We start from the raw sequence: 18630 nt of genomic DNA on the forward strand, positions 1-18630 counted from the left end.
GACTTTGAGTAAGCTTCGCTGATATGCCTGTTCCTTATTTACTAAGTCTACTTTGAGCACGATGCATATGAAATAGATCAAGTTTTAACAATGATTTAATTAAAAGTGATGTTTCGTATGAAAAAATGTTACTGTACATCTCTGACTAATTTTTTCTTGCACATTCAATTTTTTTCAGATTGTACCAACATTTCGAAACATTCTGTATGTGTTCTATTAGGAATTATTACGAAGGAACGAAGGAATTTTGTTCGCGAAAAAGAAATATCCATATTTAATGTTATTATATTACAGATTACTTGTATTAAATTCTGTGTTCATACTTAGAAGGTAATAATAAAAAGAAAACCTTCTTGATTGATTTCTTACGTCCAAAATGTTAAGTAAACGCTGGTTATAATGTCAATGTTTGTCAAATATCGCAATCCCGTTAATAATGTTTTTAGATTGTCCTAGAAAGTATCAAACGTTTCGAAACTTTGATTGCTTAAGTTGTAGGTATTGCAAAAAGTAATTGCAATCGATAGACTGGTATGTATTTAGTGGAACAATTTATCCTGCTTAAATACTCGATTACAATGGTGGACAAAATAAATTTGACAATTAACATTTGTATATGTAAATATTAATTACTGTTATACTGAACATTTTTAACTTAGAACGTAATATGATAAAATTACTTGTGACAAATAAAAAAAGTAGTAAATAATTAGACTGAGTTATTAAGCAAAATATTCAATCAACTCTTAAACACAGTTGCAGCTCGATAATACTTCGACAGAATATAATTCTGTAGAATGGTTAAACATTTGATTAGAACAGTTGCATTATCTTTACGTCTAATTAGGAAGTAACTGCGATCGATCAGCAGAAAAATATGAAAGTTTATCTTATGATAAGATAACGATCCAAAACACACTTCGAAGTGAAATTCAGAAAGTCCAGTGCATACCGTAATCGTCTGATCTCTATCTCATTAAGAATCTCTGAAACATTGCAAATAAGCATATCTCTTCTTCCCATATAAACAAAGACTTACTTCGAGAAGTGGTACCACGAAAGTTGCATGCTTTCGCAGTAAATATATTACAAAATTCAACCGATCGTATGTTAAACAGACTAAAAGCTGTAATAAACGCCAACTCAGACCAAATGAACTATTCCTATCAACGAAATACCAGTTGGTACCGAAATATGTCAAATTTAATCATAAAAACATCCAATTAAATGTATTATTTCACTGTTTCAAATAAAAAGCAAAATAGCAAACAAAATTCAAATTTCGACAGACTACAATTTCATAGTGCAAAATTCTGCTACCATTTTCATAGCATCTTCCTCTCAAACATCTTCCATCCACCACTGTAAACTAACAAAAAAGCCAACAACAAAAATTTCACCATAAACCATACCATCGACATCGAAGAAAAAAATAGTCCTATTCACTCCCATTATTGTTACCAAAACGCTCACCCATCCAATCTAAATCATTCAACCATATTCTACGATGCCCGCCATCTTGGTACCAATAATTCTACCGTACATGCGAAAAAATAAAAGTGGAAACAAAGTCGACGAAACCGTATGGAATCTTCCAGGACACCCTGCAGCTCGGATCCCCAAAAATCACTGACCGCGAAAAGTTTCTCTGCAACTCTGCACCGATCCAATCGAAAAACCGATGATCGCCGAATATCGAAGGACGCCACCCGGTATCGGCCGTTTTCCGCGTACCGAGTGAAACGGGAACGAGGATCTCCGTCGTGGCGGCGGCGAGCATCGAAAGAGAGGAAAAGATCTGCGAAGGGAGGAGGACAGTCAGCCCGAGAGGAACACGAGGAGGAGAGTGAGAAAAAGCGAATGTCATTGCCGTAATCTTCGGACGTTGACTTCCTCCTGACTCGTCCCTCCTTTCTCTTGGTCGCGGGGCCCCCTCCAGCAAACGCGTCCGCCCCTCCGACCCTCTCACCCCCTCCTTCGATCCTCTCCTTCTCACCTGTGCCACGTTCTGGCTTCGCGATTCCCTACCTGTTTCCCTCTTCCTCTCTCTCCCACCACCGTTTGCTTTTCCTCTCTTTTTCTCTGTCTCCTTCCGTCCCTCCCGCCAGCTCTACACCACCATCACCCCTCTTTTTCTCTCTTTGTCCGTTTTTTCGTTTCCCTCTCTCTTTCCGCGGAGGCTCGTTACGCGGTGACTCGTAACTCTCAAATATTTCGCTCGCACGAAATTCACCGACGAGGATGCGTAGGTCGATTTTAGCGAATCGGCCGATCGAAAGTAACGAGAGGGACGTGTTGCGAAATACATTGTGCCCAGACACGCGGGGCCTGACACAATCGCGGCGGCCGTACGCCGTGAATTCAGAATGAGCAGGCTGACACGCACGAGTATTTGAACACTTCGCGTAATCTTGTTAATCTGTTTGAAGATGAATGCCGTTGCATTAGCAGCAGGATTTGGTATGCGGAGCTGGGACTTCGGGGCGAGTGATTTAATTATTTAATGAGTGGAACATGGATATTTATGGTTTTTCCTCTTTTCTTTTGGTATTCAAGGGTTTCGTTTGTGATTTAATTTCTTGCACAAAGGTTTTTCTTTACTTCTTTGAAACAAGTTTCTTTTTCGCTGTGGTAATGTCTTATGAACACACGAGATATTTTATGTTTTTTATTATTGAACTATTTATTTGGTTTTGTGTTATTGTACGATATATTTTGATTTATGATATTTCTCCATCGATTTAGAGTTCTCGTAATATCATTTTCTCCAAACTTCCGGCAGATAAAACGGTGTGGGCAAACCGCGAAAGAAACTTGCGTGGCAACATAATACAATACAATGTTATTATTGGTGGATTTTTATATAAAATCAAATTTTTAAAAATATAATGAAAAAAGTAAAATTCTGAAAAATAATTTTCCTGACAAATGAAAAACAACACGCTTTGGATATTTTGTATATTTTTTTGTATTGCATGCATTCCGCACTATGATGCAGTTTCAAATTTCCTAGAAATGCATAAAAATGCCCAGTTTAATTATTACAGGCAATTAATATATTGTTTATAATAGTTGACAGGTATGTTCATTCCCTGGTCTAAATACTTGTGCCCGGCAACGTTTATAGCATTCATTAAAGTTCTTGTGGCTGGTGGTGGCACCGAGCTTTAACCACGGATTTATTCAAATCCATCTAGCGATTTTCTTTTCGCCTTTTTCGTTTGGATATTTTGCGTAATCTTCGGGGGAATTGTTACGTGAACCGTGCCGCGTTTGATTCGATGGCTGAGAAATGTTTCGAGTTGGATCTGTTATGTAAAAGTTTTTCTTGTCGCGAGCAGTGATTTAAATGCTCCGATCGGTAAAACGAGAGTGGATGGAACGGATCGTTCGCGTGCTGCTCGTATTAGCGAAGTTACTTTTTAGTGAAGGTTTTTTGTCCGGTGGAATTGTAATTAACGATTGCAAAAGTTCGTAAATATATCTGGCTTTGATTTACAGTGTGAGGTCAATGAATGGATCATCGACCTCGGGGAGAGATGACTTCTTAAGTTTCTAGTTTAAGTTGTGATTTATTTGTTGAATATAATATAAAATATAATAGGAAACAAAATTAACTTCCAAGTAATTTTAGAATTTATAAGTTCATTTTTAAAAACACAGATAGGATTTATTGTGAATATTTACAATCCACGAATTTAACCTAAATCCACCCTTGTGCAGCGTTCAATCGATCTGACCCAAATCGAAAATTTACTTTGAACCATTTTATGCACTGTTGAAGTTTGTACACGGGGTGCAGTGTAACACATAGTGCGATCAACCAGGAAATGATTTTACGTGAAGAAAGTAAGCACAAACAGAAAATAACGATTTTTAATAATAATTTTGGCAAATCGTGAATCAATTATTCGATGAATATTATTTTTAAACAATATATTCCGTTTATAATAGTATAATTTAGTAGCTGCGATACAAAAATGTAGATTATTGTGTATGTCGAATCTTTGACTAAAATGGTGTTATTATAAAAAGAAAGAATATCGAAGAATACACAAGTTACTTGAACTGAACACAAGGGTGAAATTACCGTCACAATTCTACCTCTGTTCGCGCCAACTATCTCACCTAAATCCTGGTTACCTCAAAACAAAAGCGTCCAACCTCTTTCATTCACATGTCAGATTTGAAAATGTAATATCTTAACACTTTTCTATCCAGAAGCCTATTAAAATTCAAATAATCACATATTATTTCGATATAAATAACATAATGCTTTCCTCTAAAATTAGTGATTTCCTTGTTCGAAATTTAAAAACAAATAAAAGCAATAAAAGAATGTTACAAACTGGTTGTATTCAAATGAAATAAGAAAATTAATTTAACAACATTCCTCTAATATTATAAATGTATTATTATTTCTAACAAAACAAAACTAAAAACGAGAAACTTCATAAGCGGTCTTTTATACATTAATTGATAACTATCGAAAAGAAGCTTAATAATCTTACATAATAATTCTCAAAAAGGCCATTAAGATTGCATTACTGAAGACTTAATTAGAAAATGTAATCTCAGTTTGCATCAAAAAATATTTTAAGAAATCCATAGCTCCTATCGATCTAACCCCAAAAGACTGTCGAGTAATCAACAATAGATAAAGTGTTAAGAAAATTCACCTTGAGAGAACACCGTAAACCGACATTACGGTTACTTTGCAGCACAAGTATGATTTCTAACGAGTCGTCTTTCGGTTTCTCGCGTCGGGCAAAAAAGCGAAATCGCGCGAGCGTTTCGAGCAATGATTCAAAGTCTCCCTCATGGTACAGGGAAGAGAGAGAGACAGAGAGAGACAGAGAGAAAGAGAAGGAGGGGAAGAAAGAGAAAAAGAGAAATAGGCGAAGAAAGAGAGAAAGAGGAGAGCATCGCGCGGCAGGATATATATTACCCGTGGTATAATCCGCCGCGAATGATTTATAAATTGAGTGAATCACGATTTGGCACGAGGGAAAAACGGTAATCGCGAATTAGCATTTGCAGCGGCGCGGGACGGGTCTCGGCGGAGCCCTTACTCGCGAAAACGCGCGAGCGCTAGCGCTACGGCTCGAATGGTGGTTTCGCGGCCTCGCAGACGGTCATTTGTCTCCTGCAACGCCTGTCCGGTTCCGCGTTCCATCCGCGTCACAACTCAGTGCGTTCACCTTGCCGCGAGTTATCAAAATCGGATCCAAGGCGATAGTCGAGACGCTCTAGCGATGGGGCCAAACGCGTCGCGAACGACGTCGGACGTACTCTGACGGATCACTCCGAGCCGCCTATCCTTGAAAAACGAAAGGAACATTTCGGCCACCCGTGGGAACGACCTAAAAGTGCAGATACTCTAATAATTTACCATACTTTTTTCTGGTAGCGATTATTCGAGCGTAATCGCGAGATTTTTTATTGTTGGTAATTGTGTTGACACTGGCGACTGGTCTTTTTTTGTGCCGTACTAATTGTTGTACTGTATTTTGTTTATGGGTGTATTGTACGGAAACTCTCTGATTTCTTGTTTTTACTGGATGCATTTTGAAATTCACAGTAGAAAGTGCAGAGAGAGTAGTTTCAATTATGCATCTCGTGATATTGAACTTTGACTAATCCACTTTGACGAGTGTGGTCGATTCACTAACATAACGTTGAAATATATGTTCAGATTCTCAACTTTGTAAATTGTGATTAATCATTTACTGATGCGGCTAACATATCTCGAGTATAATAAAAGGACTTAATCCAATTTAACTAATCGACTTTGGTCATTTAGACGTATTAATAACTGCAGTTATAATTAACGAAAATGTTACTTATTAAAACCACAACTGTATTTGTATATTCTACAAATGCATGTAACGATAATAGCAATAGAATATTGTTTTTAACAGAAGAAAACACTAAACCGATATATTTCTCTGATTATTTTCCTAGCTTCTCTCGTTCTATCAATATGTATCGATTAATCAGTGATGTAATTTCTCATAATTTGTGCATTTACAAAAACTATTCAGAATCGGGTGTACATTTATTGTACAGAGGTATTAATCCGATCGATATTCACCGGCGTATATTAAACCCGGTCCCATCACTAGCCGACACGTATTCTTGGATCTCGATCGCGCCACGTGGTCGGACCCGTGGAAAACTGGGCGAAATAAATTTATAGTTTCCCCTTCCCCTTTCGTCCACGTTCTTGTTCGTTCCGCGACCGGCCACCAAAACTATTCCTCTGCAGAAAATTCCTTACCCCGGGATTTAAATATCCCGTCTGTTGTCGCCGCGATCGATGGAATTTAATGCTTCCTGGTGGTTCTTCGCGACATATGCCGCTGTTGCGCAAGAGATATATAGGGTGTTCAAGAACTACCAAGAAGTCTGCGTACTTGCGAAAATCACCGGAAGTAGAACATCGTTACAAAGAAGTTCGAAAGCGGATTATCTCGAAATACGTTCGCGTCATAAAATAGATCTACGAAATTTGACTAAACCACAAAATATAAAATTCCCCCTTAATCTTCCCACAACTTAAGAAACTTACAATATCCTCTGGCGATTTCCCAAACCCCAAGTTCACTATTAAAACCACAAACAATTAAACATTCTCCATCATCCATCGCCCAATATACCCTAAAGAATCAGCGAGTCCCGAAGGAAACCTCCAAACTTCATTGATCTCGGTTGATCGACCTCGCTGATCGTGTGTTTCGACACTTCTTGTCCTCTCTTTCGTCACGCCGGCGACTTGTTTCACGCGAAAAGTCTGCTCGTCCAACTGAACAATCGCGAACAGCGCGCGACGCGCTTCAAGCAACATCCTCGGCGACGATTCGCGGTGCGCAGGCCGCGCGCGCGATAGAAGAAAACAGACCACGCTCAGCGCACGAGTGTTACCTGCACGAGTGGTCGCTGGAAACACACCGGCATCCAGAACCTCGCGTTCCTTCCAATCGCACTTCCCAGCCGGTCGTTATGTTGCGTTTATCCTTCCAAGACAGGGGGCCGGTAGCGAATAGCGACGCCAGAAAACGGCGCGGGAGCGTGACCGGTCCCGGTTCGCGAGAATCGTTGCAGAAGCCGGTGAACATTCACCACCGTGAAAAATCCGTTTATCCTCTCTGTTTCGCGATGGAGCTCGAAGCAAGACGACCAAGGGTATCACAGAACGCGTAACAGGACGGTCGGGATCGGTGTTCGATCGTGCCGGTGTCCCCGAAGGGATCGGTCCCACTTGGATCACACCTAGACCCGCTGAACACTCGACGTCACTCTAGCTGCGCGAGGATCCCGGTCGACCGGGATCGTTGTCCCGTGCACAGCCGCGCGTGTGACGGTCAGGGACGACGAACGGCGACGGGCCGCATGCTCGTGCGATAACCTCGACGAACGCGAACGCCGGTCGTCAACGTTCAACCACGATTCGCCCGTTCAATCGAGGCACACCGCACGCTCGCCGATTCACCGATTCCGGATCGGGCGATCAACGAAGTGTCTAGCGAAGGCGTCTCGCGTGACCACCGTAAAGTCTACGGACGAACGTAGTGCGCGGAACGGAACGGAACGGAGCAGAACGGAACAGGAACACGGCGCGCGAATGATGATTTCGGACGGCGAACGGGGATGGAACCACGGGACTCGGTCCCGAAACGGAAAAAGGGGATGGTACCAGGGCAAATAGCCGCGAGCTGCCCTATTACGATCACGTGCGTTTGTCACGAGTCGCGCGGTGGTGTGTACGGAGCTGACTCGCTCGCTCTCGCGCGAGTGCCGAGAGCGAGTTCTGTCTGTGTGTTTCTCGGTGCTCCGTCTTCGTCTCCGCGGGCCTCGCTCTCACAATCTCTCCCCCCCCCCCCCTCTCTCTCTCTCTCTTTCTCTCGTTTCCTTTCTCTCTTTCTCGCCAACTTACTCTCTTTCTTTCTCCCTCTCGCGGTCGGACTCTCCTGCCCGTTCGCTCTATCGCCTCTAGTTTCCTTCCATCCGTACCCGCTCACTTTCTCTATCTCTCTCCCACCCTCTGCCGGCAGGGCCAGTCTCTCTTTCTCGATCCAACAGCGCGCGCACTCTATCCGTCGTTTACCCGCGAACGGCCGACCCGAGAAGCATCCTCGTCGCGCGCTCGCGCCGTGCCAGAAGATCGAGCGAGCGCGCGCGAGTGCGCCAGAGAGAGTCTTACCTGTGAGGTAAGTAAAACCGGCGTGTTCCGTCGTACGTGTTACGGCATTGCGCGACTCGCCTGACTCGTAGCCTCCACGCTCTGCCATTACGCGGGGTTCCGCGGACTGCCGGGCACCGGGTGGTAGGGGAACATCGTGGTCAGGGGGACGGGGCGCGAGCAGGAAGGAGGGAGGGGTGCGCGAACGAGATAGCGAGTAGAAGGGTGCAGAAGGAGGAGGTGGAGGAAGAAGAGGAGGAGAAGAAAGAGGAGGTGGTGGTGGTGGAGGTGGTGGCACGAGGAGAACGAAGAAGTGGTGGTAACGATGGTAATGCAGCAACAGGGCTGAGGGGAGGAGGTAAAGTAAGAGAGGGTACGATAAAAAGAGCAAGAGAGAGAGAAGGGAGAATTAAGCGACTGGGTCGGAGGTGAGTCCTGGAGATGGTAGGGGTTTTGTGTGGTGTTGAGGGGGGTTGAGGGGTTGAGGCATGACCACAGCGGGGCAGAGGGGAGGCTTGAAGTCGGAGGTGAGCCGTGTCGTTTGTACAGGCCGGTGGGGGTAGCGTGGACCACGGCACGTTGGTAAGGAGGAGGATGACAACGAGGTGGAGAAGGAGGAGGAGGATGGGAAGGGGGCAGGGAGGTAGCGAACCATGGATCTCGAGGTGGGGGATATGAGTGGACCAACTGGGTTCGCCAGCAACCCGTGGTTCATTGACCGAGAAGTGCCGGGAGAGCCGAACGGTCGGCCGTGTTCGACCCGCTGCTAAAACAGAATTTGTACCGGCACTTTATGCGTCTCATCTACGCGACTTGAGAAACGGACAGAGACGGAACAGAACGTGTCGGCCGCGGCGGAAAGGGTGGGGGAGAACGCTGGAGGAGGGAGGCACAGAGAGGGAAGATTTCACGCGATGCGCAGGAAGAAGTCGACGCCACCGAACGAGCCGCGTTCTGCGGAGGGAGATGCGCGGGCGATTGGCCCCCGCAGGACGATCGCACCGAAGGAAGATCGCCTGGACCACGGGGTCGTGATGAATTTCGGTAGCAACGTTGGACGAAGCCGAGGAAGGGTGCCGGAGAAAGAGAGACGGTCGCGTTGTCCTCGTCACGAACCTCGTCGCAGAGTCTGACGATTCAATTAGACGAGCGTACGAGCGACGACGAGAGGGCCCGTCGTCATTTCCTGGTATCCCGATTCGGTTTTAATCGTCGCTCGCGCGGAGATGCACACGGGCGCAAGGACGTACTCGTTAGCCCGGGACCAGTGGTAGTGGTACCGTGCCGCGCGTCGTCGAACGTAATTACACCGGCGGAACGATTAAGCGAGTTAACGCGAACTTCGCCGAGTTACGTTCGTTTCGTCGTTAACGCCGTCGTTGGGAGGGCCTGGCTCCGATAGTCTCGGCGCGAGCACGCTTCGCCGGATGCGCTGATGACGCTACCCGGTTAGACCCCGGTATCAGCGGGGCTGGATGACATCGACCGCATCTTCGACGCTATCCGAATCCGTTGTCACGCTTGCAATTATAAAACAGGGAAATCTTTACTCGCGGCGGAACCTTGCCTGGTACACGCCGTTGTCACCAATTGTTACCGCGCGCACGGAAGAGACCGCGGGACGATCGATCCGCCGATAGACCATTAGATCGATGTTATCGGTGTACCCGTAGAACAACGCGCCTGGGAGCCCGGTCGTATCGACCGGAGCCGATCGAGTTAAGCCCGATCGGTTCGATGACTTATCTCGTCCCAGCGACGATCATGTGTTTCCTGATCAAGACCAACCGGCCGGATCGAAGAAGATGGCCGACGGGTACGAGCGGCGTTCACGGGAAAGGGATGAAGTCCCCGTGTAAGTTCTGTCGACTGCCGGTGACCACACGGCCGCACACTTGTCGGGAAAGGAGATGCGCAACTCGGTGTAATGAACCTGAGAAACCGGTTACATCCGCGCGCGTATATATACAGATCGGTTCGGCCTGTACTTACGTTACATTACGCGGACTACAGCCGGGTACCAGCGCACGCCGGCGATTGACCACCGCCAACAGATCGTCCGCGGGAGAAGCTGGAGAGAGCTTTGTCGTTTGAAGCGCGACAGAGGAATTTCGATTGGTGTCGTTGGCACGAGTCTCTCTCTCTCTCTCTCTCTCTCTCTCTCTCTCTCTCTCTCTCTCTCTCTCTCTCTCTCTCTCTCTCTCTCTCTCTCTCTCTCTCTCTCTCTCGGCCCAATTAAGAGTAACTAAGTTTGGCGACGAAATTCGCTCGCTCGAAGTATGATGTGTAAGGCTGCGATTACAGTGGATACGAGTTTGGACCAACCGACGTTCCAACGAACTAGATACGTCATGACAGGCGAATACGTATACGAATTCCTGGAAGTGTTACGTAGCAATCTGTGAACGTTTACTCGTCAGTTCTTACCAATACGCATCCACTGTAACCACAGCCTAAGGTATATTTCAGTGTCATAAGGGTGTTCCCTGATATAAGTTACGAAGAGGCTGTCTCCATCGAAGACTTCCATTGCCGTGTTCTGTGTAATGAGTAGGCGCGTAATAGTGTCCAATGCTTGGCGTAACCCTCGCGCGAACCATCGACGGACGCGTTACGATTTCACGGTAGTATCGGATTATTCCGCGTTGAAATAACTAATTGAATGCGTGGTTACCAACCGAGAAGAGTGAAATTCAGTCGCCCTCATCAGGACTGTGACACTTGAGGTTATTTCGAGTAACCGAGTTGATGCGCTTTCTGAATTAGTCCACCTCTGTAAGCTGTTTTTGGCTACTCCACTGTTATTTCTTACGATGATCTTTTATTTTAAGTATTGAGAGGAAGTCTTTGGGTATGCGGATTTCAGGAATAATAAAGTTATGCGATTTGGGTGCAGAAGTATCTTCCTCTTCCGCTAAAATTGGCAGAGCCGAAAATAGTTAGAAATATCAAAACCTGGTTGATGGTTATATCAATCGTGAAAAGGAATTTGATAAACTTATTAATAATAGAAATTGAAAGAGGAAATTTTGACAATTTGACGAAGGTCGGACAATGAGTAAAGAAACAAACGGAAGTCTTTTTAATATGATTTATTTAATTTATCACACAATTTTCTTATTTGTCAACGCAATTCCTCTAGATTAATTATTCTGCTACTACAATCATCTATTTATTTCATACTTCATCAATTTCTTGATGTTAACAACAAAGAATGTTTTTCCTTAAAGTCTAAGCCTGTTTTTAATGTCCTTTCTTATTTTTTCATCCAACATAATGCACATCAGTGACATATATTTAATCACTTTCTGATTCATTAATCCATCCGTAAAAATTTACACGTTTAATTAGTAAATTTCAAGTCATCTTGCACTCTCGAAAACTAAAATCATCTAATCGAAAATCATTCTTTAAAAATAAAATGTTAGGGAAAATTTATACGAATAATTCATAAAGAGTAATGATACCCATATAATATATATTCAAATAATTATCAAATAAATGTTTTATTTCGACCTATTTCTCTTTATAATCCTCGCGGAACGTTAATATTGACCCAAAACACATATTTAACTTGTAGCACGTTCTCGAACCATATATTTATAAAGTAAATAAAGTTGACGCAATCGCTTCACGCATATATCAATCTAATTATAAATAATCGCGTTTTATAAATCTGTAATACAACTATTATACGAACGGAACACGAGGGATAAATACTAAACTACCCTCGTGTATTGGACCTGACATAATTCGTCATCCACCGGGGAGCAGGAAGAAGCGTCTCAAAAGTGTTATGCAATTTCGTGCGCCCATTTTTCCACACTCTCGCTGCACTCCTGCTGCATTTATCCCCCGGATACCGTATCTGCATATCCGAGGCAACCATTGAAAAAATAATAACTAAGTAACGCATCCGGCACGGTCGCTAAATCTACTTTATTCATATTTAATTACACATGCTAGCTGCATTCGCGTGCCAAAATAAATTCACCGCTGCGGATCCCTCACAGCCCAGCTAGAGGCCAGGGAGTACCAATATCAGAAAAACGGACGTGAAAAACGCCGGAAGAAGGGTCAAAATCCATTCTAAGCACATCACATTTCCCACGAGGTCGAGACAAATAAATTTCGAATGGATCGATCCTAGCCAAGACCTAATTCTTCGCAATACCCTATTCCTTCAGAGAACAAAAAAAATAAGAAACCCTACTCCGCTTGACGTAAAAGACTATTTAACTAAATGAAAATTTTTATCGATGTTTAGTAACCATTTTGATTAATGACTAATTAAATCAATAATTTTATTAATCCTTATTTACATTCCCGACTAACATCTCCACCCATCGATGTCCGTAAAGCGAAAGACTGTGTTATTCGGATTTAAGTAGCAGCCAAAGCATCAAAACGCTAATCAAAATCGCTAATCTCCAAATTCTCTTCAAAATATCCAATCCCCAGTCGCAGTGGGTATTCTCCCGGGGCGAGCGATGTTTCATTGTCAAACGGAAAGGGGTAAGATACTCGAGGCGACGTTAAAGGCGGTCTTCGGGGAGGAAAAAATGTCGGGATTCAATTACCGCGGGGGCGAGGCGACCGGAGCGGAACTTCCGGTCGCCGGGATCTTCCGGCTCGGCGTAAACCGTTCCGGCACAAAAGGGAGGGTAAAGAAAAGAGGGTGGAGGGGGAAAGGGGAGGTGACAGGGTGGCGCGGCTCGGGAAGGAAGCTCGGTAAAGCGGGTACGCGAGTCGAGGGTGTAGGGAGAGCGACGTGGGAGCAAGGTTGGGGGTTTAGCGTGAGAAGTAGCATGGCTAGGATAGCAGAAGGGGAAAGGTAAGAGGGGTTTGGGGGTGGTTGAAGAAAACACATAATAGGGTGGGGCGCTTTGCTGCCGCTTTTGAATCGATCCAACACCGGCTACAGCTGGGGTCTCATCCCACCGGGTTTGGTCAGCGGTTCTCATTCTCTTCTCCCGTTGATTCCGCTGCTGCCACCCCTGTCGGCCACCCTAAACCCCTCCCCCTACCATTTGATCGTTGCTAGAAAGATTATCGTGAATATATGGAAGGACAGGGGCTGCGATTGGATTTAGATTAACGTTGGCTTTAACACCGTTCCGTGGAACCAAACTCCCTCGGGGGTAAACTGGGTCGTGGGGCTCGTACCGGGCATGTACGTGTCAAGCACGGATGAACGGGCTTTGAGGACACTTGTTAGTCCGCGCGGGCGGGCGCGTGCTCGGCTAAAATACGCGCGCGGGCCGTTTATTAATTCGTCATCGTCTCTATCCAGTGTCGCTTGCGATCCGACGCGACGTCTCACTGGCCGCGCGATAAATCAAAATCGTGCCTCGTGTAATCCCGGACCACGTTATTAACCGCGGCGTACGTCAGAAGGGGGCCCGGGTTTGTCGAGCATTCGTTGATTAACTGGCGAATGATTGGCTGATAAACGTTCACAGCAGACTCCGGTTTCGTCGAGCTTATTCGCGGGGTGTCGTTCGCGAATGGTGACAGTAGATATCGTAAGCGAAGGATAATAGAATAGCTAAAAATGTATTTTCAGATTGACTGATCTAAGAGATTTAATAGGAAGCGATAGTCTTCAATCACGAAATTGTTTAAATTTCGGCAACGAATTGGAATGAAGATAGACTAATGGGCAGCGTGATTAATTTTAAAGGCTAACGTTCGAATCTGGTACAGCTCGTTAAATACAAACGCCAAAGGTCAAACGGTATTGTCATTCGTATTAATAGTCACTTCTGGAAAAGTCAATTTCCAAAATGAACGTCACCCAGTATCGACACTCTGTATCATAATTAAATTAAGTGGAGGACAGTCGTCCCTTTTGAATAATGCGGCGAGGACGAGTCCAATAAGCAACGAATCGCTGTTCATTCGGCAAGGACAAGCCGCCGCGGTCGTGAGCTTAAATTGGACCAGGGACCCGACGAAATCATTTATAATAAAGACTCACCGTTGTTGTTGCGCAGGATGGAACCAGGACTCGTTGCCTCGAGAGGGCTGCTGGGTTCTTCCGTGCTCGGCTCCCTCTTCACGCTGAAATGGAAACATCTATTATGTATTCAATCGAAGGGGGAGGAACGGGTGGCGAGAGGGGTGAGGGTGACAGAGAAAGAGAGTAAGAGAGACAGAGGGAGAGAAAGAGAGAGAGAAAGAGAGAGAGAGTGGAAATCAGCTGAAAGTAGTCCAAGATCGACACGAACCGAGTCCTCGACTCAGGGTCGCGCAGTTCTCTGAATCATTTTGTTCGCGGATGCCTCCTTATCGTGTGCGGCTCTGTTTGCGCATAGGAGAGGTCCTTTGACTGCGGCCCTGACTCGATCCGAGCAATCAGGGTTGACCCAGTTTTGAGTTCAATTTGCGCGGCGAGAGCGCATTTGGCTGAAACCGGCCGAAATGGAAAATGAACGAGCGGGGAAAAAGGAATCGAAGATTAATTGGCCGAGGTCTAATCGCACGATTTCTCAGGATAATGCGGCGCAGATGTTGAAAGAAATGCGATTCGTTTGGACTCCTTTTATATGAGAATTACTAGAGAACGTTGCATTTTAAATATATGCACAGGTTGCTTAGTTGATTGAACATTTTATTAACATGTTGTAACGTTAATATGAAACACAAACGATACGATAATCCTCTTTCTTTTGACTTAATGCAGTAAAAAAGTATGTGTTTGAATTTGTTAAACAATAACGCTAATAATGATTTCCATTGCAACACTTTAAGTTAATATTTTTAGCAATGTTGTAGAGATGTTCTTCCGATACCATGGAAGCATCAACAGCTGACAATCCTTTGATTCTAGTGTGTGTTCGTATGAGCTCCGAATTCAGGTTAAGGTCGAGAGCATCCAGTAACCAAACTGTTTTGCAACCACCCTCCATTTCCTGGTAATTCATGAATACTCTATTCCCTGAATAAACTGAATTGAAAATTCGGTGTTACTAGGTAGTATGATGATTACTAGTAATTTAATCCGTTAAAAATGAATATTCAATTATGCACATTAAATATTTTACCCTAAATAATATAGGTTGTGGGCATTAAGCAGAAAAGATAAACTAAAAAATTCCTCATAATACCTTCTCATTAATAAATAGATTACAAATGTTATACACTTACAAGAACTTGGTTTCCCAAGACTTTGTGTAAAAAAATATTTCAAACGGAAAATTCTAAATGAATCGTTAGTTAGGAACTGTCTTTAGACGCTGGTGAGATAAGATATGACACCGAGGTTTTAATATAGTCATCCGTCGCAAACCGAGACCTATTCGTATTTTCGTGCTAAGACGCCGAGAGTCGACGGATCGGAAAATTCTTCGCGCAAATATTTTCCCGGCTTCTTTGAGACTCCTTCAAAGGCGATCGAAGGCCCATCAATAACCGATAGATCCAAGAGGATGGGACACGGATCGACACCTTTGGCATCTGGAGGGGAACCCACCTTCCTCTATGAATAGATATCCTATTTCGGAAGCCAAAGTACGTATCATCGAGTGACAATCTTTGTACCGCGATCATGACCGAAACCGTCAACCCATCCAATACCATTATTTCAGATTTAATTATCGTTTTTGAGTAAATGAAACGAGACTAGAAAATTGCAATATTACTAGGAAAACTTAGATAATATACATCTATGATTCGTTAAAGATTTATTCTTTCTATTGCTTATTAATTAGGTGATTATAATGAAATTGTCAAATATACACTATTATTTTGACTTTAATGATTGTTTCCGAGTAAATCAGACGAGATTGATTGACCAGAAAATCGCAATGTTGCCAAGGAAACTTAGACCATGTACATTTATGATTCAATAAAAGTTAATTTTTTCTATTGTTTATTAATTAAGTATTTATAATATTTGCTCCGTATAATTTCACTGCTTGATATTGGCAACGTGTTTGTAGAAATTTCAGCTTTTACGGATCAGTATTATACATCTTTCGTTATTGAAGCTTTTGGATATGAACCATGTGCTTTGCATAAATTATCCCTAATTATAGTGATACTGATACCTTGTCACTCGATCTCTGGGTGAAAGTAGCTGCAATTTTAGCAAAGTGTTGAGATAATCGTTTTAAAAGGGAATGATTTATACTCGAATGACTAAATACTAGAGTATTTTTCTAAGCTTTTAAAAGAAGTTTTACAAATACTTCTGAATGGTATGTGATAAATGTTAAGTTATTAGTATTTAGCAAGAATTTCCGGAATCGGAATACTCTTGGAATATCATCGATAAAGGAATCAAATAGGAAAAGTCCCATATAAAAGACTCAAGAAATTTCAGAGCTAACGGAGATATTTCTAAAATAAAAGGCATTATACTCAACAATTTGTATCCTATTGGTAATTGCACTCGCGAGAGGAATTGACCATTAATTTCTAACGATGTCAGTTTACGATGGATTTCAGGACGCGATTATAATTGGATGCGAGGTCGAGAAAGCCTGATTGCAAAGATTACAGAAGGGAAACGTTTAATAATAAACACTAAGATATGTATATAATATCTCGTAATAGGAATATTGTAAAAATTATTTATGATATCTTAATTAAGTTCGTAACGAGCGAAGAGATTACAAAATGCATTCAGAAACATAAGATCAAAATGCTTCAATGTAATCAAATGATTTAATGAATTATTAATTTTTGGTCGAAATAGTAAAATATTATATATTACTAACAACATTTATAGTTTCAACATGGTCATGAAAAATCAATATTTCAAACGCACTAACCTAATAATATTCAGAAATATAGTATTAAATTTAATTCTCTATTCACCAATAATGTATTCAGTGGTTTAATAATATCGTACTGTCGAAGATACCGATTACCAATGAATTACAAAGCTACTGTCGGAACAAAGAATATTAATTACTAGTTCGGCATTGTGATAATACCATTCTAGAATTACATTACTATTTGGTACTAATACCAGCTCCAAAACGATTCATATCATTTCTGTCTTGTCCAAACGAAACCAAAATAATTTATAATCTCTTTCTGCCTCTGCAATTGAGCTCATTCTTATATAATACTATCCAACGTCAATAATATCTCACCCTTCAATTTAACTTAATTGACAAGAACCACTTCAAGCATACACTTAAAGTATCAAATTAAAACATTTTATTCTTCGTAGTTAAATTCCTCTTGCAAAATTGATCCATCTCCGACGTAACGTCACCATGCGCGATGATGAGAGCTTTCAAAATACTAAATATTTCCGACGAACAAACTTCTTCTATTTATGTAATGTTCTCTGATCCACTTCTGGACCAGCTTTTGTTTCGGTCTGATAATAAATCTGCCGCAAACCCCAGATAAATCTCGCGATGGAGTTTCACTGCATCTACCGTTAAAGAAAACGCGAGAGCCGGCGACGACTGTCTTAGTCCACACTAATAAAGCATAATAGAGGACCGTAATGAGTGGTTGCTACACTTTCCGCGAGAATGCATGAAGATAAAGAATCTCGCGCGATATACTCGGACGGAAAGTACGTCGCGTAAAAAGGGAAAAGAAATTAGCGACACCGTAAACGCATTCATCCCTCGAGCTGCGGGAGAGGATTCCAGTTTGAAGTAAAGATCGCGCGATGAACAAGCAGAGATGGCACAGCAAGATAAAAGAATGGATTTCGCGTCTGGCGGACACGCGAAGGAGGGGAGGAGAAGAAGTAGATCGATTAACACGTTCACGCCGGCGTGACCCACCGGTGAGTCGCAAGATGTGCATTTACCTGGCGATGCAAAGATGTGCACCATGCAATTTTGCTGCACTGTACGACAAGACGCCTGTTTTCTGGACAAAATTCTAGTACTTAAGTATGAGTGATGCAGAACAGTGTTTCAGACGAGAGATTTAAAGTATAGAGCCGAATGGTTGCATTTGTTTGACATTATAGTGACCTTAAGAAGCTCTTTAAAGGTCACTATTAAAATTTCAAGTGTGAACCAATGCTACAGATGATGCCAAGATGTTTTTAAAATATTAAATTTTATTCATTTATAAATATATTTAACCGCGAATGTGAAGTACAAATGCAGATACGTGAGAAACGGAGAATGTTTGTCAGGAAACCACTGAGCTAAAGAATTCAATACTCGAATTTTTAACTTCTGTTTACCTTAGCCGCGCTGTGCACCGGTGTGAACGTGTTTATCAGCAACAACTTTTTACGTAATATGACAACAACGAATAAAGAAATGAAATAATTACTCTAACGAAACTGACGAATAAAAAAGTTACTGTGTAGATTAGAAGTTGTTGATAAGTATATAATAATATTGTATTATGTTCTAAATATTTGGCACCCAGTAATTAAACACATTAAATCAAATATCGAGTATAGAAACAATAAACATTAAATAGCAACCGCGAATAATAAATCTGTAATATTAAAA

The 18630-nt window shown here is 42.7% G+C and overlaps 1 protein-coding gene across 8 annotated transcripts in view; it reads right to left on the bottom strand.

Moving 5' to 3' along the window:
* Eip78C (Ecdysone-induced protein 78C) overlaps positions 1-18630 on the bottom strand; it is a 182576-nt gene that overhangs the window by 162110 nt on the left and 1836 nt on the right. For 4 of the 8 annotated variants that reach the window (XM_031980842.2, XM_031980841.2, XM_076371191.1 and 1 more), the window contains exon 2: positions 14163-14245. In XM_031980842.2, coding sequence (XP_031836702.1) covers positions 14163-14245 — 83 coding nt within the window. Of the gene's footprint in view, positions 1-6280; positions 6302-6571; positions 6592-6659; positions 6771-7936; positions 7957-14162; positions 14246-18630 lie in introns of those variants that run through there. The other 4 variants (XM_076371195.1, XM_076371194.1, XM_076371196.1 and 1 more) reach the window with 4 other exon arrangements.

Source organism: Nomia melanderi, chromosome 10 (assembly GCF_051020985.1).
Source record: "Nomia melanderi isolate GNS246 chromosome 10, iyNomMela1, whole genome shotgun sequence".
Taxonomy (NCBI): domain Eukaryota; kingdom Metazoa; phylum Arthropoda; class Insecta; order Hymenoptera; family Halictidae; genus Nomia; species Nomia melanderi.